This window comes from Clinocottus analis, unplaced genomic scaffold (assembly GCF_023055335.1).
Source record: "Clinocottus analis isolate CAN_PGR_092001 unplaced genomic scaffold, fCliAna1.0.p SCAF_11, whole genome shotgun sequence".
Lineage (NCBI taxonomy): Eukaryota > Metazoa > Chordata > Actinopteri > Perciformes > Cottidae > Clinocottus > Clinocottus analis.
In genome coordinates, this window is record NW_027175832.1 from 6,765,838 (window position 1) to 6,788,724 (window position 22,887).

At 41.5% G+C, this 22,887-nt stretch overlaps 4 protein-coding genes across 4 annotated transcripts in view; 3 read left to right on the forward strand and 1 right to left on the reverse strand.

Moving 5' to 3' along the window:
• The first annotated feature begins 3,860 nt into the window (after positions 1-3,860).
• Positions 3,861-10,212, forward strand: rheb (Ras homolog, mTORC1 binding). The gene is made up of 8 exons (XM_068571609.1): positions 3,861-4,163; positions 5,182-5,253; positions 6,966-7,033; positions 7,524-7,606; positions 7,713-7,769; positions 7,869-7,916; positions 8,202-8,283; positions 9,464-10,212. The coding sequence occupies exons 1-8, from the start codon at positions 4,112-4,114 to the stop codon at positions 9,554-9,556; spliced, it is 555 nt and encodes a 184-aa protein (XP_068427710.1). The 5' UTR covers positions 3,861-4,111; the 3' UTR covers positions 9,557-10,212.
• Positions 10,213-11,083: 871 nt separating this feature from the next.
• On the reverse strand, positions 11,084-12,398 carry ly97.3 (lymphocyte antigen 97, tandem duplicate 3). Its single transcript, XM_068571568.1, has 4 exons — positions 12,358-12,398; positions 12,042-12,111; positions 11,589-11,711; positions 11,084-11,248 (listed from the first exon to the last, which is right to left on the reverse strand). Exons 2-4 carry the CDS (start codon positions 12,088-12,090, stop codon positions 11,142-11,144), a joined length of 279 nt encoding a protein of 92 aa, XP_068427669.1. The 5' UTR covers positions 12,091-12,111; positions 12,358-12,398; the 3' UTR covers positions 11,084-11,141.
• A 1,352-nt stretch (positions 12,399-13,750) lies between these two features.
• Positions 13,751-15,528, forward strand: LOC137782260 (gamma-crystallin N-A-like). Its single transcript, XM_068571472.1, is given in 5 exon segments — positions 13,751-13,811; positions 13,814-13,911; positions 14,125-14,373; positions 14,806-14,951; positions 15,393-15,528. Coding segments are annotated over 5 exon segments (690 nt in total).
• Positions 15,529-18,077: 2,549 nt separating this feature from the next.
• LOC137782129 (activin receptor type-2B-like) overlaps positions 18,078-22,887 on the forward strand; it is a 14,309-nt gene continuing 9,499 nt past the window's right edge. The window contains exons 1-2 of the mRNA XM_068571249.1: positions 18,078-18,539; positions 20,584-20,791. Coding sequence (XP_068427350.1) covers positions 18,488-18,539; positions 20,584-20,791 — 260 coding nt within the window. The 5' untranslated portion in view covers positions 18,078-18,487. The remainder of the gene's footprint in view (positions 18,540-20,583; positions 20,792-22,887) is intronic.

A 22,887-nucleotide genomic window follows, 5' to 3' on the forward strand; every position in this document is an offset into this window, starting at 1 on the left:
AGGTGCCCGTTGGTGGCACAGACCCAGCTGGAGGATGTGGCTGACTCGCTCCGCTGGCGCTCAGGCTGGCATACTAACAGAGCCAGGGGTGCTTTCACAGCGAGTTGAAAGAGGCTGGCGCCGGTGCCACACACCCAGGGTTCAGAAACACGAGCTCCAGCTGCAAGTCTACTAGCTCGAGGAGCTAAAGAAATTAGAGGCTGCAAATCCAAAGTGAATTATTTAACCTACAACACGGTTGGCTTCAAAAATAGCGATCTCGTGACATTCACAATCCAGCATCTTAAGCACATCTCCATCTCGATGCGCGCGAGATTCTGTTAAATTAATTGCTGAGGTCAAAAAATACATTTTCCAATCACAGGAGATGAAGCGACAAAAAGGCCAACATGTCTAAATGAGCTTAATGTATTATTTCACTGAGGCTTCTGTAAGCCTTTTATTAATGTTAAACAATCTTCTCAGACACCTGTTGTTCTCGCAGTGGGTATTTATTGTTGGCCTTCGTCAGCCCACTGTAATCCCTGGCCAGAACATGGCTGTATTACCGGTGTGACCTATTCTTGGTCATCATAATTTCCTGAGACCATGTGTGTGCACGTGCGTGTGCGCATGTGTGTGTGTGCGTGTGTGTGAGAAAGACGGAGAAGCCGAGAAAGTGACACCATTCATGTGAATGAGTGTGTGTGTGTGCGTGTGTGTGTGTGTGTGTGTGTGTGTGTGTGTGTGTCCAGTGATGGCAGGGTCCCTTCAGACTTTTTTTTTTTCTTCTTTTCTTTTCTTTATTTTTTTTGACACCCAATGTCATGCAGAACAAATTGCCTATTGCTGACACCAGGGATTTCTTGTCTCCAGTGCTGAGAAGTGTGTGTGGAGGCAAAACAGTTTGGTCATTCTGACGGCCAGTCGGACCTTTCTGTGATTAAGTGTTAATAGCCCAGGACCTGACAGGGAAACAGGGGACTTCATTGGTCACAGGGCATGAAACACTGCACACCCAGGGGTCTCGGCTATTTTTAGACTACATAATATGTTTTGAGAGTAAACAATGACTACTTAATTAAGTGAAGAGGACTCTCAATGCCCCACCACCTTCGCCACACCTGTCTTGAATTCCAGAGTCTGCCTCAGGGCTTAACCCACTGATTGAGAGGATATTGTTGGATGTCTGTGGTTGGGTTTAAGGCTACAGTTATATTAAGACCTGGGTATTTTAACATCTATAACGCAGTACCCCCATCAGCTCAGATAATCAGGGACGTGTGTATATGATTTACGTGTGAGGTTGTTGAGGTTCAGTGTGTGTTTGGACTGGAGAATGCACAGCTGGAGAAGCAGTGCTCAGTTTGAACCAAAGATAAGAGATGGATGGAAATAAACAATAATTATGAGGTGATGTTTCTGTTTAAAATATATATATATACTAATCATGAACGTATTTATTTACATCAATATTTATCTTATGTATAATAGTTTTAGCACGTCACACAGTCCTCTGGCAGTGTAAGGTGTTCCTGTGAGAGTTATAAATAGTGTTATGGGGACATCTACTGGTCAATGTGAAGATCAGCCTTTGTGTTCCAATCCTCTGGTAGAATTCCATAAATATTAGTTAAGAGTACTGTTTATGTGCTATGAGATCATACTGCCGTCATTGTACCTCGAGGTCTCTCATAATAACATTATTTTCTTAATACTTACTTTCAACATGTGTTGAGTGTGTGTATGATAAATTATGAAGCGCAAACTGCTCCTCAGATTGATAAGATATAGGTGCAATCACGCAAACTGATGTCCACCGCTGGTAACTACCTCTGAACGTCACCTCAGACATTCTCCATCTCTCGCCACATTCAAAGCCTTGACTTAAAACACATTTTTATGAAATCAGATTTTAACCTGCGATGCTCGTTCCGTGTGTTTTGTTTTGTTTCGTACTGTGATGTCATCTCTTGTTCACATTCTTATTGCTTCTATTCTTTCTGTGTTTACCATGTAAAGTGCCTTGAGCACCTTTTTAAGTGCGAGTGACGTTTCATCTTCCAGCAATATTTGATTAATGTAATTAAACCGTGGTCCTGCCTCCTGCCTCCTCCCTCCTGCCTCCTTCTCAGGAGTCTTTGTGCTTCCTCGCCTCACAGGTTTACATGGATCGTGGCTATTTCTGGACCCTGGTCCTACCTGACACCTACTGCTAATGTGATTATTATTATTAGTTGCATTGCTATTACTATTGCCGATAGCATTACTGTTATTATTATTATTATTATTATTACACTACTGCATCCACTGATGCTGTTATTATTGGTAGTTGTAACTTTTCCATCATGCCTACTACTCTGAATGCACTTATTGTAAATCACTTTGAATAAAAGTGGCAGCTAAATGAAATGTAATGTATTCTCATTATATGAATCATTTCTGTCATATTGATAACTCTGATATGTTGTTCATTCTAATTTGATGTCCAGGGACAGAGGATGTTGTGTGTGTTACAGTTTGTAAAGCCCTCTGAGGCAAATTTTTGATTTTTGATTTTAGGTATATATCAAATTAATTTAATTTCATATAAATTGAATGAACAGTTCAAACGACTTTATAATAAAATTGAATGAACAGTTCAAATGACTTTATAATAAGACAGCCTTTAAAGATATGTTACAATTTAAAAATGTACTGATAACCTCTCCAGGATCTCTTCTTTGGCTTCATTCTCAAGAGAGATAATAATGGGGTGGGGGGGGGGGATGCGTGTGTGTGTGTGTGTGTGTGTGTGTGTGTGTGTGTGTGTGTGTGTGTGTGTGTGTGTGTGTGTGTGTGTGTGTGTGTGTGTGTGTGTGTGTCCTCTGTTGTGTGGGAAGGCTGGATGAGACAATTAAGGAATAAAAAATGTCATTTCCATGGATGGATGGATGGCTGGTGGATGGAAATGAGCCAAAAAGAAAAGAATTGGTTTCAGAATTACTGCTGAAGAAGTTGTTGATGAGCTAAAAGTCCATCATTAACCTGCAAGACTGCCTGTCAGTACAGAAATAAACTTCACTGACTTTACACACATATCAAGGTGACTATGTGGCTCTACTGACACAGAAATAATGTAAGCAAGAGATTCAGCCTCCAAGGTCTAAAGCTCACTACACAAATAAAAAAGGGGTGAAAAAGAAGAACAACAGTAGCATCTCACTTTTGAACTGAAGCCCTGCAGTGTGACTGTGTTCCCCATAGTTCAAGTTAGATGCCACCTCCTGGGCGTGACAAAAGAGACGGGACTACTCGGTCACTGAAGTCATCACATGAATGTAGTGGAGCATCTGAACTGTATGGAGAAGAAGTATAAAATAGTTCGTACTGTTATTTTCTTCCTTAATATTGTAAATTATTTACACATGCACTAAAAATGAAAATACTTGTTCTCTGGTTCTTATATGTCATCTTGTGCATATTCATCAATAAAGTATATTATATGGGAGGTGATGCTGTGTCAGAATGATGACATAGTGATCTCATTCTAGGATCTTTCAGTTCTATATTTGTAGCGACTTATTTTGTCTTGCTCAGGGTCAGTACACAATTACTGCACTGTGTCCGTCTAAAAAAATAAAATCTATACAAATGATGACGTCTTAATTGGGGCAGTAATGCCAATGCCCCTGCTCCTTGGCCCTCAAGATGTGAGTGACATTGCACCCGGCACGCCCCAACGCGCGTAGCAGCCAATCACATTCCAGAGAGCGGGCAGAACTGCTTGACTAACAGCTCTCTCATCCAATCAGAGTTTTACAACAGGCATCTGCGCCCGCCTTCACTCCTTCGTGTAGCCAATTATGACGCAGCAGTAATTACTAATTCATTACTTGGCAAAGGGGAGTGACGCAGTTGTTGAGGACCTACAGATACTCCATGCTTTCTTTATTATTATGACCTGAAATAACGTTCTTCTCCAAGCCGTGGACGCCAAGATCATCTTTTTAAAACAAAAAGAGCCAAGCAGAGGACTTCCTGTTGTCATCTTGCTGCATGTCGAATCTCTCCTCCCCTTAAATCGTGGATGCCATTCCGGTTGGAGGTTGCGGTACACCCCGAGGACTAGATGCGATAACCAGGACGAGATATGCCGCAGCCGAAATCACGAAAAATCGCCATCCTCGGCTACAGATCCGTAGGTGAGTCCCGACCGGACGACGCACGGGGGGCGGGGGGTGGTGTGTGTGTGAGTGTGTGTGTGTGTGTGTGTGGGTGAGGAGGGAGGGAGGGGTGAGGGGGGGGGGATGAGGATGTCACCCTAGGGGGCCTCGGATAAGACGCTGAGGCTCAATTTCAGCGGCCTTTTGTGTGCATTTAAGTCCATCATGCGAGACGTTTACGCCTCCTATTGCCCATTAGGTGTCAATTATAGGAAGGATCCGCACGCACACATCTCACAGCCGAGCGCCACCAGGTGAGACGTGGCCTTGCGGGGTTTTTATCACATGAGGCCTCCCGTTATGTATCCAACACACACACACACACACACACACACACACACACACACACACACACACACACACACACATATATATATATATATATATATATATATATATATATATATATATATATATATATATATATATATATATATATATATATTTTGACGTGTTTCCATCAGTGACCCTAACCCCGCTAAGTGAGGGCCGCGAGGATTTATTTATTTGACGCATTGCTGTGCGGTTCATTTCATGTGATCTGAAAACCAAAAGGAGCGCAATTTGTATGCGGCGAAAGGATGTGCACGATGGCAAGATGGCACACGCAGATAGCAGGACTTTTAGGCCCAGCCAGCATACAAGCACTGACGCTATAACCTCTGTAATATTGCCACGAAGACATGGATTGTGTTTATGGAGCGTGCCTACCCGATGAAACACCTCCCATGACATTCATTTAAATATTTGTGTTGGTTATTTTGGAGACTTGGATAGGCCGTTTCCATTTTTTTTACTGATATTCTGCTGATGATTTTTTTTTTATAATGTAGTTTTCAGTTATAAATCCCTATGTCATCTTTAAGCTACACAGCCCTTGATTCATGAACACTCACTGTGAAAAAAAAACGATATTTTGACCATTTATTTCTGCATTTCCAATGATATTCCAATACGTAAAAGGTCCCTGTTGACGGTATTTCTTTGTGTTTTGCAGGAAAGTCCTCCTTGACAATTCAGTTTGTGGAGGGCCAGTTTGTGGACTCCTATGACCCAACAATAGAAAACAGTAAGTGGCAATTTTGCTCGATACACAAACAGGAAATCTGAGCTCAGTTTAGTTCGTAAAATGACAGCCGGACGAATGGCCACACTTTCATACACTGGATTTGATCGCATGTATTGGTCCATCTGCTCCTTTTGACCCTTACGTTTCATTTCATGTCATTTGTATGACGTTAGCAGATGTGGTCTTTAGGCAAGAAGCCCACCTCCCATATGAAACACTGCTGGAGACTCTGACACATTTCTTGACACTTGAATGTGCATCTCTTTTTTTTTCTCGAGCAAATATGCAAGACACTTTTCCTGCTGTGATTCATAAGCTAATCATGTGTAAAGTCATGTTTGGTATGCAGGCTGTTGGTCAAAGCGCTCTATTATACACAGTCAGGTCTCGTCAGTTTTATTTATAGAGCCCAAAATCACAAATTTGTCTCAGAAGGTTTTACAATCTAAACAACCTATAAAACCCTCCATCCATAGAAGCTTAATTATTTATAAAAAATACTTAACGTCCCTAAATCAATGCCAAACTTGGCACATATACTCTTAACTTATGTTCAAATATAGCAAATATAGTTATGATAAGAAAATACAACGTTTCTGTGGATAATCATAAACCAATATACCAGTGAGACATATATTAACTTATTATCTTTGTTCCTGAGGGTTTTCTGTATATTATACCTTTTTTAATTATTCAAATCAATAAATTATTTAATTTATACAATGTCAGTAATTTGCAAAAGTCCTAAACTCCAAAAATGCTTAAAAGAGCTAAATGACTTAAATTCATCAATATTCTGTAGTTATATCACCTACATTTTATATTTCACTCATTCAAACTGACAGTCATCATGTTGAACTTAATGACCGATGGATAAGAAAGGAACTTCGACATCTCAAAACAATCCTCTTCATTATATCTCCTTTTCATTTCATATACGGTTTGCTAGTTATCATCAGTGTAAACACCTCAACTGTGCATCCTGATGAACCTGTAACATCGCTGAAAGAAGAAGAATAACAGAGAATCAAGACGCAGCAGGGCGCCATGTTTCCAAACACGACGCCGGCTGATTCCAGCCGTTTCCACACTTTCCACCAGAAAGAACCAAAACCTTCTTTTGGTGTAGTGTAGTATAGTCTTCAGATTGAAAATCACTGGCTTAGAGAGGGAACTTTGCTTGAATGTCCTTTCACTGTATATGCTGCCCAAATAAGAGAACACCCCATAATCCATCAACCCCCTAAACACACATATTCCCAGACACTCCAGAGATTTGAGTCTAAACTTCACCTGAGGGCTGTTTTTCTTTTCCCCCCCCCCGACATGTTCGCTCACATATAGTCCTGCGTTTCTCGAGTGTGTGGTCTGTATCTATAAATATTCTCTGGGTGGTTAACATAAAGTGGAGCGTCAGCAAGATGCTGCAGGCAGTGCAATCCCTCAAGTCCTGTAGATAATGTGACCCATCTGCAGGCAGATATCGACGTTCCCGTGCTGGATGAACTCAGCGGTACCAAAATGGATCCGTAAAGAGATCTGCACACTGAAAACGTAGCGTAATGGAGATGCAGTATCAGACTGTATTGTAGAGATGGTGTTGTATTTTCCAATTGTGTCAGTCTTATTTTAAAAGGAAATATTGGCTCTCCATCCATACAAATGTTTGATTCCTTCTGTCATATGTAATTTGTCTTTTCTTTGAACCGTAGCATTTACTAAAATGATCACGATAAATGGACAAGAGTACCATCTTCAACTGGTAGACACGGCAGGACAGGTAGTGATGATTTCTATTTAAATATGTGTTATGATTGTGTTATGTCCTAGTTTGGTGTACGTTTTGCTTCATTAAAGGGCAACTACGCCCATTTTCAAAATTCATACATGCTATGTCAAAGACAGCCCAAAAATATTAGTAAACATAGTCCACAAGTCAGTCTCGCATTCATGGTTTATGGAGCATCTCCATACTTTATGCTCGATGACCGTTTGAGACATATTTCTCTGGCTTGTTTTTTCACCTTTCAAGGTCAATGCCTAACCTTAACTATCTTTCAAAGGTTTTGCAAATTGTGGGGTGACATCTAGACACGACTTTTGAGAGTTCACAAATATTCTTTTGACCTTTGCACAGAAATAACACATTGGAATTCCTAATTTAGGTGCTCTTCCCCTTACATTAGTCAGCAGTACTTTGTTAATAATTGTCTTGTGTTCCTAACCTGTAACTTTGCATACTAATTCCTTCTCTCTGTCTTGCTCTATAGGATGAGTACTCCATCTTCCCACAGACCTACTCCATAGATATCAACGGTTACATTCTGGTCTACTCCGTTACATCCAATAAGAGGTACACTTGTACTTACCTACCCTTTTTAAAAGCAAACCAATCGCCATGAAGTTCTGTCAAATGGGTTGAAATGCTGAAAAAGACACTTTCCCCTCCTTTGTTCCAGCTTTGAAGTTGTACAAGTTATCCACGAAAAACTATTGGACATGGTGGGAAAAGTTCAGTAAGTACTGCTGCTGCTTCTCGTCTTTCTGGCCGAGGCCTTTCCGAGAAGTAAGTGACATAAATGACAACGTGCCGTTTCCTTTTCCCTTTCATGCAGAGTTCCAATTATGCTTGTCGGAAACAAGAACGACCTACATATGGAGCGGTATGTCCTAACACTCCCCTTAGTTGTACATGCGGTGCACCAGAGACCGTAGGTACACACGGTCCTCCTTTTGAGGGCACACGTGCACAACATTCCTGACATCTGACACACAAACAGAACTGCAAAGCAGATCATATTGAACTCACAGATGAGCCGAAAGAAGGTGGAAGCCAGTGTTTGGGGAGCCCCGCAAATATATCTGACTCGGTGGACGCAGAATTGAACTGCGTCGCCTTACTTTGAAAATGTCTGCCTTTCATCTCGTGCTTTCTTTTCTTCCTTCAGAGTAATCAGTTGTGAAGAAGGAAAAGCATTAGCCGAATCCTGGAACGCTGCCTTCATGGAGTCCTCAGCTAAAGAGAACCAGGTACGAGATCATATTCGGCATCAGGTGTACCTACGCTTCTTACTTGAAGAAGACGTTTGTAACAGAAAACTCTTGAGGGCTTGTAGTGTGAAAGATGTGGGTGTTTACCAGGAAGGAAGGGTCTCACAAAGACAATCTTTTAAGTGGCATCATGGGAAATAGACAGCCTTTTTGGAGCTTGACCTATAGCAGGGACTAAAGGTTAAGATATTTTATATATATATATATATATTGTTTAAATCTATAGATAATAGATCACAGTAACACATCAGTGCCTCCTTTAATATTTGACTATATATGCCTTTTGATACAATGTATGGACAGCTCTTTTTACTATTACCAATTCAATCACATTCCAACCTGTAACTGCATCTTCATTTTCATTTCTGTTGGATTTGTAGAATGTACCCACACACATTAAAGGAAATGGTTTGCTTCAGCGTCCCGTAAATTCATGACGCCGCTCTTTTCCATATCTCCATATCCGAGTGTTGTTCGCTGCTATTTGGTGGTTGCCATCATTTCAACAATAACTCTGGAAACAAACTCGCAAGTAAGCACAGGTGTTGCGAATGGATCAAACGACTTTGTGTAATGTGAAAGGAGAACTGTTACCCGACTAGTTCCCCTCATATTAACAGGGTGTGTCGGTGTCTTTCAGCTGATCGTTTTGGATTAATGGGCGATTAAGCAGCATTGTTTCCAGCCACAGCGGGCAGCTATTTTCGGCAAAATAAATTGGAAATTAAAAAAAAACTGGAACCAAAGCTGAAAGAGACTCCAAATGAATGCTAATGCTGCACTGTGTCTTTTTTTATGTGTAAATAACACGTTACACCCGCTACTAAGTGGCCAAGTATATTCATTTATGCCCATTTTACAATGGTTCAAAAGTTTATCCACCACAGCGTGTTGCATTCTCCTCAATTTTATCTCGTGAGAGGCTACAACTAAACAATAAATCTCTCTCAATTTTTACAACACAGCTCAAGTTTCACAATCAGGAAGTCTGTTTCTGTGCTTCAAATCAAGTTAGAAACCACAGTCCTTGACTTGTCTTTAAATTCACACAAAAAACCCAAAGAGGCTCTGGATGAAGCAAACGCTGCTAGAAAAAGTCAAAGTGTGTTGACTGAGACATGAGCGTGTGTGTGTGTGTGTGTGTGTGTGTCCCTTTCAGACAGCCGTGGAGGTTTTCCGCAGGATGATCCTGGAGGCAGAAAAGATGGAAGGTGGCGTGCAGCCAGGAAAAACGTCCTGCTCCATGATGTAGAGCCGCCCAATCAACACACAGGACACTGCACTGGGATATCCCGTTACTTGAAGGCTAGCTGCCAGTTCTCCTCCACCTCAGCTGACTCCACCCCTCCAGGGTCCTAAATACCCAATACTGTCTATTTATGGCTCTGATTCCACTGTTATTCATCCATATTTCCTATTCCCTTTGGTCATCCTCATTTTTCTTTGTGTGTTTGATTAACAACAACAACAAAAAAAAAGGACGAGTGGCGGTTCCCCTGTCTTCTATTTCCCACAATCCACCCCTCCTCCATCCCTGTGCTCGGCTCCGATGCGAAACACAGAACTTGGGTGTATCAGAAAAAATGTTTTCCCGTGCTCGGTTATAACGACTACTGTAACTAAGGCCAGAGGTAGTAAATGGCTTGATGCATCTTAGCTTCTCATTATGCAGCTTCCATATATAGGCAACGAGTCCTGCTCTGTTCGAATAACAAGAGATAAGCGAAATTACATGTCTGCCATGCATACGCTCTGAAAATGGATAAGTAATCATGGACGTTTCTTCTGATACATCACCAGCTGTTTGGTCCCTCCAATATATTCAGCTCTTTTTCTACTTAATCTCCACGCAGTACCCACTTCTCTGTCCCTCGGTTTGTTTTCATAGCGGTTACTGTCAGCCCCCCCCATAAAATCTGCATCCATTTTCTAATGTTGAAAATGTTGTACAAATGTTTTTGATTGTAATCATTAAAGCAAAAAGTGGTTATGTAAAGCGGGTCGATTGTGGATTTGTTCTTCTCCTGGGAGGCAGAGTTATTTTGTTACCTTTATAGTATAATTCAAATTGCTTAACAGAAGGTATACAAAAGATTAATACATACATTTGATGCACAACTTTATGAAGAGGATAGCACACGATGGTTAATGAGTTTTTGAGATTCAGTACAAAGACGCAATGCAGGAACATTCAAATCTTGTATTTATTGAAACCTTGTTCTACCTCTGTTAAATATTTACTGCTTTTGGACAATTAGCGTAGCACTAAGGGAAGACCTGAGAGGTCAGACACCTAATTTGCAAATCAATGGTACATTAAAAACAAACAAGTATTTTTAAAATTGTGTTCCAATGTTATCTCCCATGAGGGATTTCTCACTTTTTTCTGTCTCCTCTTCTCTCACTGGTTTGAAGTGGGCGTGGCTCAATTAGAAAAAAGGTGACGTCAGAGGTATTTGCACACCCGTCAGGATTTTAGATTTTAAAATCTGAATCTGGCGACAGCTGTTAGGCTGTTTGCTCACTGTCAATCGAATCTGATCACACTTTGAGGTAGGTTTTAGTCATGAATTTGAAAAGTAAATCAGGAATGAGGTCAGGGGTCAGTGAAAAGTCCTGTGAACTTGCAGTGGACTTGCAGTGGCAGCATGTGCGCTGAAAATTCAACTTGAACTTGAATCCTACTCCTGGTGTTTTCTTACTTGATGTGGTTTTAGGAAGCAATAAGAATAAGAACAGGCACTCGCTTTCTGTCAAACTGTTTTTATTTGTCAGAGGAGAGGATTGACAGAGCCACATGCGATCGTCCCTCGAAGATATTCTAATGCATTGTCCTTTCAAAAGGTGTTGCACATATCGTCTGTACAACACTTGATATTGATGTAAGAGTTAACCTTCAGCATTTCGCAGTCCAACTGAGCCATGCATTTCTGGTATTGCCCATCTGAGACGGGAGAAAGGAGAAGGATTTAATAAAAGTAGAGCCAATGTACAGTATCTGACATCTTGACATGATTCACAAACATCTGCCCGACAGTTTTAGTGTTTCTACATAAAGCTTTTGACTGAACGTTACAATTCCACTGTTTCGCCACAAGAGGTCGCAGGCAGTTTTCTTTCTTTAACAACCGCACTGGTGCCTGTGACCTTAGTTTTGGTGCTATGCATGCACACATTTGTATTCTGGAAACTACTTGATATAATTTACAGCACAGATCACATGCATAATTAAGAGTGATGATCAGCGTTTGCTAAAAATAGCTCGCGTATGTGTAGAAACTCACATGGTTCTGTGAGGAAGCTGGCAGCAGCACAGGCATCCTTCCCTGGTCTACAGGTCTCTACACTGAGCTCACAGGTTCCTCCGGCCTTCTTGGAGACACACCGGTGGCAGTTCAGGGCTTCGCCTGAAAAAACAACAACAACCATCTTCAAAGCCGTCATGGTGTTTGTCCCTCACGGTGTGTTTCCTGTCGGGAATTTCTCCAGGAACTACAGCAAGATGTACTTTATTTAGTAATTAAAGGTGTGCAAGAAGCTACATCAAATCAAACTGTGCTCTCACAGATGGCTTCAATTTCTCAGATACGGTTCCTAGAATCTGCTGCAAAAGGAAGAGCACATCGTTGATTGTCGGGGAGGTCGGCGAGTGTCGTGATCCTGTACAGTGAAGACGTCCTTGTTGCACAGCAGCAAAGGTTGTGTTTATTCAGTGGAGAATCAGTGACATGACTCACCAGCTGTAAACAGCAGGGCGACGGTTAAAGCCAAGACTAACAACTTCATCGCTCTGATCAACACTGCAGCCTGTAAGGACACAAAGCACAGGTTTGATTGCGCCAGACAGAATGTACAATACTTCAAGTACCACACATTTTATGTGCCTTTGAACAAAGTTGAACTGTGAGACTCTTCACTAGAGGTGATTACCTCGTGATGTTTAGATGAAATATACAGTTTAAATGATAAAGAAACATATTTTTTCTGCATTCACAGTGATATTGACATCTGATGGCAAATATATGGCAAAAATAATAAATATTGTGTTCATACCTTGCTGATTTGTCTGTTTCCGTTTCTGCCGGGGACTGAGATGTGTTTAGTCCCCTTCCTTCTTTTTATACCCGTTCATACTTTGGGCCGTCATGGTAACATCCTACTCAGTGGTGTTTCTCTGTTAAGTCAATATGCTCAGCACCTCGCTCTCCCTGGGTACACTGTGTTCAGGGGTTAGAGTTTCCCAATGCTCCGATTCCGGCATTACACAAGAGCTGTCAACCCTTTGTCCACAATGTATATCATTTATGAGGTTTTTGCCGATAGTAATGTATGCGTTTGTCACAGACGCGATTAAAGATGTGTATTAGCTGGATTAAAACCGACGGGAGGATATTAGTGAAAGGTACAGTGTGCTTACCCAAGGTGGATTAGGCCTATTACCCGTGTGAGGTGTAATACCTTTGGCTCAGACCTCTATAACCTTGGCGCCAGACCTATGAATTGACTCGAAAGAAAGCCTGAATTGACTTGAGCTGAAACAAACTAATGAAAGACACTGAAAGACCGGAACGGTCTCTCTCAGCTGTCATACACATAAAGTACCCGATGCCCCAAAAGACCAACTAACTTCCTTTGTCACAGGAAAACAAATTACCTCGATTACATTTGACTCACGTCCAATTCCATATGATTTTTAAATCTACACACCCAAGAGGATATATGTTGCACTCTACTAACTGCTTGAATTGGACTGTTTTTTGTGTGATTGCCAAAGATTGTTGGACTTTCTTAAATTCCAAAAAGCCACTCAAATGCTATAAATACTTTTAAATCTTGTGTTTCATGTCCACACTATTCCCCTGTAGCTAGAGAGCGAGAGAGACAGGGGCACTCAAGTATATTATAAACAGGATTTTTACCCTGCTCCACCTGCCGAGTCTTAAACCTGGTGGTGTTTGATGTTGCAACTGAAGGACATTTTCATGGGTCTAAGTAGATCCAGGGATCTCGTCGGGATCAGCATCAGAGAAACTACAACAGACAGTGAGCCATAAAGAAAATCTCCACTTGAAGTAGGACATCTGTGCTGCTCTGCTTATCCCTCGACCATCTAAACCCAGACGTGGACGGGGAACTTCTGGGTATTTCTACATTTTCCCAGTTGCCCAACTTGTCAGAAGACATATATGTTTCTGCACTGGGTCATACACGTCCTTTCACCTCTGCTTACACGTCACCTATCAGTTTGTTTGCCTGTCTTGCCTCCCCTTGTCTGGAAGCCCCCCACATATTATTCGGCAACCCAGACTCAGTGCAACATCCCTCCAAAAGCCCAATCGTAGCAAAATCTCTCTCTCTCTCTCTCCCTCTCTTTTGTTTTGTGCCCCTCAAGCCAAACTCCAATATCAGCACTGGCACATAGAAGGGAAAGTGCCCATGTGGCAAAATGTCTAAACCCTCTATTGTTGGGCTTTTGTTGCGACGGCCTCGTGATACAGCCGCACTCTCGACGGCCATATATATCTGGGCGTCCACATTTTTCCACTCTTAGACAGTGTGACTAGTTTGGAACAGCGGACAGTGAAAATGTCTCAGTACTCAGGAAAGGTGAGTACCACAGCAGCGGGGAGGGATGCAGCGACGGTTGAGCATTCCCAACTTGAATCATGTCAATCACAAACAATTGGCTTTAATGTAGCTGACTGGTCCAACGTTGAACCGTGTTGAGTGGCATCTTTCTGACGATGGACTCTACAAGTATTTGTTTTGAGAAAAGTATTTAAATATTCATTGTTGTGTCCAAAAAAAAAACAAAAACAGATCGTGTTCTATGAGGGAAAATGTTTCACTGGGAGGAAACTGGAGATCTGCAGCGACTGCGACAACTTCCAGGACCGGGGCTTCATGAACAGGGTAAACTCGGTCCGCGTGGAGAGCGGGGCCTACATCTGCTATGACCACCCAGACTTCAAGGGCCAACAGTACATTCTGGAGCATGGAGAGTACCCCGAATTCCAGCGCTGGAATGCCCATAACGATCACATGGGCTCCTGCAAGCCAATCAGGATGGTAAGAGTGTGTTTGCGTGAGAGAGACCCCAGGGACAGACAAATATTTGGCTGTAAAAAAAAGAAAAGGAAAAAGAAGCCTGGCAGACAACGTGTGGGCTCATCTGTTCACATCTGTTTTTCAGATTAATCCAATAATCATTTGAAAAACTTTAGTTTCTAATAATGCACAATTTAGTCTTGTAGTGCAGAGGCATATTCACAGCTTGACACATCTCATACCATAAGCAAAAGGAAAATGACTAAGAGCACTTAAGACGTACTTTGCAGATCGTGAGCTATACATATCACCCTCCATGATCATTTAACCTTTAGATTTCAATAGACGCAACTGTTAGTGCACTCAATACAGCGCCTTTCAGAGAAGACCTTGAGTTGAAGGCGAACATGTTTGCTGTAGCTCAGCGAGAGGATGTGTCATTATCCTCCCCAGCATGGAGAGCACTACAGGATGGAGCTGTTCGAGGCCGACAACTTCTCCGGCCAGTGCGTGGAGCTGTGCGAGGACTGCCCGTTCCTGCAGGCACGAGGCCTGACCAAGAGCTGCGTCAACTCCCTCAAGGTTTATGGAGATGGAGCGTAAGTATCTCTGCAGCAGGGGGACATTTTGCAGCAGGGGGACATTTTGTTACATTGAACTTGCTGTGGGCACATAAGCACCAACGTGTGCTCGAATATTCTATTGTATTTCAACGAAGGACTTCTCTGGAATTGATTGAACTGTACATCTACCTTTTTAAAGGGGAATCATTTATGATAATGTTGTTTTGTTGTGGACATTGTGTGGTGTGTGTATGTGTGTGTGTGTGTGTATATATATATATATATATATATATATATATATATACCACAAGAGGTAAGTAAAACACTATGGAGAACATGGAACAGTCATTTAAAGAACCATATAAGCCATGTCAGACATATAACACGTAACCTTCTCTCCCCTGGCTTACACGCATTATTATAACATTTGACTATTTAGAGTTAATTTGAATGTTATTCCTTTATTTTCGCAAACAGCTGGGTGCTTTATGAGGAGCCTAACTACCGCGGCCGCATGTACATCGTGGAGAGAGGAAACTACTGCACCCACATGGAGTGGCAGGCGGAGAACCCCAACATCCAGTCTATTCGCAGGGTGGCAAACTATTTCTAAACCATCTCACCGTCACAGGCAATGTGCCAGCAGAGATGAAGTCATCCACCGAAGGAAAACACACCAAACTGTCAAGTCATCTCACGCTGACGCGGTGTGGCTATAAATTAATAAAAGACAAAGCACATGTTTGACATTGCTTGTTGTTTTATTTTTGTACGGAATACTTCAAAGACAGAAATAAAGTATTGACCCGACAACACCTTTAATCTTTTTTCCGTTATTGCTCCTTTTATGCTCACTCAATGTGGAAGTCTTAACTTAAACACCATATTGAATTGCAGAAATGGCTGCAGGATATGAATCCAGTTATTACTATGAAACCTTTTCCTCACAATAATGGATCCATAACCACGTTACAAAAGACACTCTGGATACGTCCCTTTTAATGAAAAAGTCTGGAAATAAAACTTGGAAAGAAAGAAGTCACTCAGCCATCATACAAGCGAATGTCTGACAGTCAGCAGTAAACAATACAAACCGTTGGTCCTCCCAACAAACACAGAGTACAAATCAGGAGTGAAATAGAGATATTTCACGTATAGGTTGAAGCAGAACTGCACATGCCCCGGGAGCTCTGCTACCACCTAGTGTCATTTATCTATTTTACTGAGAAGTCGTGACGTTCACCTCAGGGTTTTCAAAGTGATCACAATGGAGATTTCCAACAGCAGTGACACAAACATGTGAAAAATAGGGGTATTTGTTGGGTGATTCTTTCTTGAATAACAAAAATAAACAGAAAGATTCAATTTTGAATAATGCATTTTGTCCATTCGGGATTTATCCACATGAACTCAGTATGTTCATTAAGCTTTTATGATATCATACACACAACATCTATTGAACGCTGTATTTATCAGCCTTTTATAACATTATTATCTCATACGTTCATGTTTTTTATGCACCGCTGCATCATTTCCCCCGTGCTCTCACTCTTTGAGGAGTGTCGCATTATGGTCGTGTCTCGTGGACCTTTAAGGACCACTCATGTGCTTTCTCTTCCAACTGTCATGACAACAGCTCACCTATCTTTACAAGGTTTCGCTCTTGGCCTTTATCAAGTTACAGGGTCAATATAGGATGGCTTAATGAGGAAATGCTTGGTCTTGAGTTACACTCAGTGGCACTAGTTTGAGGGCGATTACCTATGGCTAACCTCATTCCTGAGCCATTTGCTGCATGAATTGTCTGGGTGTCACTAGCATGTTATCAATCTGGATGTCAAAGATGAGAAAGTGAGAGGGAAACTGTGAGCCGGGCTTAATGGCCTTCTAACAATGTCATTGCTGGTTTTCTACAAAGATGAGATTTATTATTTTACACAAAAGATTTTGAATTTCAGAGTGTTTCTTAAATGCTAAACAAAGGAAACCATGTGTCGTGATACAGTATTATTATTAGTATTATACTTTATTAATAAGCCTTCATTATTTGCTCTAATGGCTGTGCTTCCTTTTTAAGTGGAGAGATTACAAAAGAGAAGCATACACCAATTATTAGTCAGAGGATAATGACTTGAAACATGACCTTCTTGGGAGAAATATTTATAAAAGTGATTGTCTGTTGGCTGGGAGACCTGGTGAGTCGGCAGGCTGACCAATCCTTTCTCACAAAACATGCCACGACTTAATGTTAAAAAAAAACGCTATTAAAAGAATATCATGTTTAGAAATTGGGGAAGATTGTTGTCACACACTTCCTTTTTTTGTGATAGTAATAAAACATGCTTAGTGATTCATTGTGAGCCATGGTTTGGCTCTATTTTAGTATTGCTGTGGGAGCTATATTATATAATTAGCGTCTGGCGGATGAATACATTTTAAATAACATTTATTGTATCTTGTTACTCCAAATTGGGTCATCTATTTTTAGCACTGCCACTAATGCATAAAAGATCATTCAGATAGAAATCCTAAGAATGTATTCTACTATTAGATAGACATATTTTCACATTGACACAGAAATACCATGTTACGGACATACTACATATAAATTGCGAGTTAATTTTGTAAATACACGCAAATTGTGTTGGTTTACTGTAAATAAAACCAAAATGTAAGACTACAGGTTATGGTTTACTTTGCATCTGTTGATATTTAGCAGTTTAAATATTCAACACTTTGAATTATTTTACGTGTGAACAGTAAAAATCAATAGACACGACATGACAATTGTATTTAAAACCCCGATTTAAATAATAAGAACAGAAAAGTAGACGATAAGAAATACCAACTCTGACCACAGAAAGTGCAAGTGTTACTATCAGCTGGAACCGGGACAAATAACCAACGTGGACAGCAAACATCGATCCCAAGCGCCTCGTGTCGCTTCCATCGGGCTATTTCAATGTGTTTTTAAAATAATCGCAAACATGATCCACACAAGTCTAAAAAAAAAAATGAAGTCAAGCAGGCGCGTATCCGCGGAGTCGAGTTAAGGTCACACGCTGGCTGCCTGAATTCCCCTCTTTGTGTTTACACATCCGGGTTTCCCTGTTTGCAGCCCATTCCCCATTTAGAAGCCATTTTGGACACAGATCAGTAACATGCATGTAAACCCCGACCGACCTCCCGATGCAGCGGTGCTACTACTCAACTGAATAACCTCAACAAAAAGAGCGCCGAGCCTTCTTCTCGGCGGCTTTCAGCGGCTTTTTCGTTTCGCCTTCTTTTTTTGGGGGGGGGACCCACTTCCGAGACGAAACGCGAGGACCTATTCGCGGGCTGAACCGTCTGGCGGTCCGTGGATCGCTCCGCTCGTTTCTTGCAACATTGTTGCAGCGCCGCGGCTATTGACACGAGTTGTGGTGGTGGTGGTGGTGGTGGTGGTTAGGCTGCTGGAGGGACGCGGAGGCCTGTGGTCGGATTGATCCTGGACGGATGTTTTTGGACAACCTGAGTTTTAATGTTCGCGACGGAAACCCGGGGAAATATCTGTCCTGCATTCAACACGGAACATGTCTTTTTCATGGCTGACTTGTTCACTTCTTCTGGGAACTTTATGCGCAGGTGAGCTGCTATTGTTGGTTGCGAATTTGCAACAGTTTTTTTTGTAGTCTCTCTCTCTGTCGTGTGTATTTGTTTGTGTCATTTAAATTGGTTTAAAATGTCGACCAGTGGGCGAGTTTACGCGTGTTGGTTGTTAAAACTTAGTTGGCAGTGAATATATCGGTCAACTGTGGGGGATTTGATTCTCTTACACGTAATCTCCTTTTCTCTGTTTGCCTCCACAAACGCATCTATTTCATACCCGGGAACTATCAAAGCAATAAACTGTGATTTTTATGTATTTATTTATTTAAGATACAAATAAATAAAATTGAATTCAGTATTTCAATACTTGATTTCCCACAAACATATATATCCAAATATAAAACTGTTGCGTCCCCCCTTGCCTTTCTTAACAGTGGCAGGAATAGAAGGCAGCAGCTGCATCAACATCCTGAAACCTTATAGGCTGCATCTCGTCTCTGCCCTCCTGTTTGTGCCCATACAGCCTTGTTTGAAGAAAAAAAAACCACACACACTTTGTCCGAAAATGATCTTCATAAATCAATGTGCGTTGGATTTGACGAGACAGCAGCTGTTGTCCTGAATCGAGGTTACTGGCCCGACTGCTCCGTTTCCAAAGCCAGTGGCTTGCTACCACGTGAAATTGAGCATGAGGGTTGTTTTTCTTTTGTTTGCCTTCTTTTTTTTGTGTGTCCCAGCGTTCCCAACTCATATGGGAGGCTTTATTGTGCGTCCCTAACACGTCCACCATTGCCCTCCTAGCTAGATATCCCCTATAGTTGTATTGACAACAACAATAGCCACCTTCCCTCCCTCAACTTTTAGTGTTTCTACTATCTGCAATACATTTATTTTTGTTTTAAATTGAGGCAGAACTGTAGCTAATGCCCTTATGGGTTATAGATTAGGGCTCGGAGTGTATTGTAAGCTGCTTCTCCAGAATTCATGTTGTTGTGGTGTAAGCCTTGGTAAGTGACAGAGTGAGGGGGTTGGGGAATGATCTTGTAGTAAAAGTCCTCCCGGATCATGTGACCACAGATATCAGAAATGCCATCTCTGCTCAATGGAGCATTGAACATCACTGCTGTGTGTGTGTCTGTGTCCTCTTATCACCTTCCTTCCATCCTTAATAATGAGCCTGATATTTGGTCATTGCATGCATCCCTATATGTAGTAATAAAATCCATTGTATGCATTGTATCTTCTGGACAACTAAAGGCATGTATGTGTAAGTGGAGTGCCTGCGAGAGAGGGAGAGAGAGAGTGTGTGTATGTGCGCGCGTGTGCATGTGTAATGGGTTGGTGGGGTAACACTGGGGGATGGGCAGCCTCCTATAGGCAGGGATTTAAAGAGACATGCACTATTTTTTCTGTGAACAAAGATTGGGCATGAATGTCCAAGCGACACCGTAAATGACATGTACAGCGTGTTATCTTCTTTAGTATTCATCAAAAACACACTTGCGTGTGTTGCTTGAGTGTGTCCAACATTAAATCCACAAAGAAGGAATGATAAAAAAAAAAACCTTTTCAATTGTGCAACAGCAGGAGACTGACAGCTATTGTTACGTCTCAGGCTTGGTGAGGGAAACTATTTCCTGCTAAACCACAGTAAAAGAAGAAGAAGGTGTTATCTGTCTTTCCAGATGTGTCCCACTCCAGCAGGATACAAGCGTCTTTATCTAAGGAAGTAGAAGCCCGGTGTGCTTCCATATCACACGAGGGCATACCATTGTTTTTCCATAGCTAATTAAATTCTGTCATTTTCCCCTCTTTTTTAGTTGTAACTCGCTGAATATCTTTTTTGGTGAATGGGATTATGCTGAACTACTATTCAGCAACAATTTTGTAGCCCAGAGGAACTCCCTTTTTACTACAGAGAGCTCCCAAAGTTGGCCGTGTGCCAGAGTGATGATAGAGGCTTCGCTCAGAGATGTTTCTTCGTGGCATCGAGCGGATCCTTCGCCATATGTCTGTGCTTCCGCTGTTGATTTTCAATTCATTACGATGTGAGCTGACTGAGGCCTTCTGTCCATCTCAGGGTACAGTCTGGGCGAAGCAGAGACCCGGGAGTGTGTGTACTACAATGATAACTGGCGTACGGAGAGGACCAACCAGAGCGGCTTCGAGCGCTGCGAGGGGGAGAAGGACAAGCGACTGCACTGTTACTCCTCCTGGCTCAACTCCTCAGGGACCATCAAGCTGGTGAAGAAAGGCTGCTGGCTGGACGACTTCAACTGCTATGACAGGTCCGATCACATCGCCACCGCACATTTCCGTTTGATACCAAGAGCAACCGACGGAGAGTACAACACAAATATTGGCCTCAGTACCCATCTTTAGGGTTTAATAGCTCTTTATTTCTTTGACCCAGGACAATGTCACAGAAATTAAACAGCTAATACGAAACTATTTGTCAATAAGTATTTGCTGGTTTTAGCCTCACGAATGTGAGGACGAACTGGTTTTCTGCTTAAAAACAAAACAATATGTCTATATGTGTTTGGCCTTTAGTCTTTTGGTATAACAAACTAGGAATTTGTCATCTCATCAAAAGGAATAATCAAATTGACATCTCACGCTTTGTTAACATTTTGAAGGGTATTCTCATTTAACTGGCATTTTACAGAGTAAACGACGGTTCAACAAATTTTGCGAAATCGTCAGTTAACACGCACACTTGAAATAAAACATGACATGAAGTGTAGATCTGCAGGATATATTACCAAAGTAATTGTGGTCCATTCGCATATATATTTGTTTTTAAGTAATTGCATTGCTTTACCGCTCGTATGAATCTCAGCACACATTATATACACTCCGTAGCCAGTTTACTGTACAGAGAGGTGTGTCTGTAATATAAAAGCCCTCATTAATATGAATGGCGTGGAAATAATAGAGCAATAAGTTGATAGAATGAATACATTTTAACAGCACCACAAATGATCATACAGTTGAATCAACACTCCTTCAAAACAGTTTCAACCAAACCTTCATGAAGGATACAGTCTACTTGATCTCTCTGCTCATTTCTCAATTAATCTTCCATAAATCTCAGCCCAATGCAGTTTCTCAGAGCCCATATAGCAGATTTAAATAGCTTGTTTTTTTACCTGATCAGCAGTCCAAACCCCCACAGATATTCAATCTTAACTGATATATATCAGAGAAAAGCAGAACATCTACACGCTTAACTAGCTGGTATCACTAGATGTATATAGTTTGTACTTTTAAGTAACAAACACGTGATGGAACCAAATAGCTTTCAGTTCAAACTAGACAGCTATCCGCACAGAATACACAGGACAGCATCTTAAATTGAAATAATTTAATATACTTCCCAGAAATTGGACGGTCGTCCAAACAGATTGAGGTATGCAAATAACATTTCCGATCTTCCTATAGAACCAGACTCTTATTCGATGGGGAAAGTGATTTCCACAAGTAGGAATTGATGTTTGGTAAACTCTGCGACCAGCAGAGTTCACAGTAATTCTCTCTGGGAGTAACCAGATAGTCTGCATCGGTATATCGACGGTGCAGAGTACAGCTCAGTGTCCACAGCCCGATGATGGCGGATAGATAGGGTGGCACGGGGCCACTCAGGATTTATAAGTCAGGAGGAGAATTTTAAACGAGCTTTATCAGCAGCCGGTGCAGATCCGTGTGGCATGATCAAACTTTTTAGTCTCCAAAATGCTGTGCCATGAATATTAAACAAGCTGGAGACCTCTGGTGGCTCATGAAGGCAAGCTGGAGAAAACGTCACTGTAATAATCTGTCCCTGATTACACATCTGTGTTCAAAGAATGAACCACGAGTCGCCAATAGAATAGTTTTTGCTGTGTTTTATCCTTTTGATTTTCCATGTTTGCTAAATTAGTTCGCCAAGTGACCTGCGGTTTCTGAGATTGTTAGGATAAACATGAACACTTTTATGAGTGACATGTTGATCAGCAAGGACTCCATTATACTAGAAGCACATTTTTACATTTGTATTGTCGAATTAGACGCAGTTAAAATTCTGTTGATCGTTTCAGGGGAAATAGCTTCGGTCTAAAAGACTGCTGTATAACCATAAAGGCAATATGAAAATAATAACTGATCAGTCTAAGTTTATTGTCCTGAAGGGAGATTTGTTTTCACAGCGATTTCAACACCGAAACATGCAGATAAAGACGCCAGTACGCAATATTGTCACGTATCCGTTTATCCATCCAGCTCATATACTTTGTTAAGGGGCTGACAGTTCTGCATTTTCATAATTTAATAAGGGTTAAGAAGACAATATAGTCCCATTGAAAGAGATGTATCTTATTCAAGGACCCAATAGATGTCTTTGTGT

Excerpts from the sequence above, each read along its gene's own strand:
- rheb (XM_068571609.1), top strand. The coding sequence starts at position 4,112 with ATGCCGCAGCCGAAATCACGAAAAATCGCCATCCTCGGCTACAGATCC. Across the intron at positions 7,770-7,868 it reads GACATGGTGGGAAAAGTTCA|AGTTCCAATTATGCTTGTCG; the intron begins GTAAGTACTGCT and ends CCTTTCATGCAG. Across the intron at positions 8,284-9,463 it reads CCTCAGCTAAAGAGAACCAG|ACAGCCGTGGAGGTTTTCCG; the intron begins GTACGAGATCAT and ends TGTCCCTTTCAG.
- ly97.3 (XM_068571568.1), bottom strand. The coding sequence starts at position 12,090 with ATGAAGTTGTTAGTCTTGGCTTTAACCGTCGCCCTGCTGTTTACAGCT. Across the intron at positions 11,712-12,041 it reads CGCCCTGCTGTTTACAGCTG|GCGAAGCCCTGAACTGCCAC; the intron begins GTGAGTCATGTC and ends TTGTTTTTTCAG. Across the intron at positions 11,249-11,588 it reads CAGCTTCCTCACAGAACCAT|ATGGGCAATACCAGAAATGC; the intron begins GTGAGTTTCTAC and ends CTCCCGTCTCAG.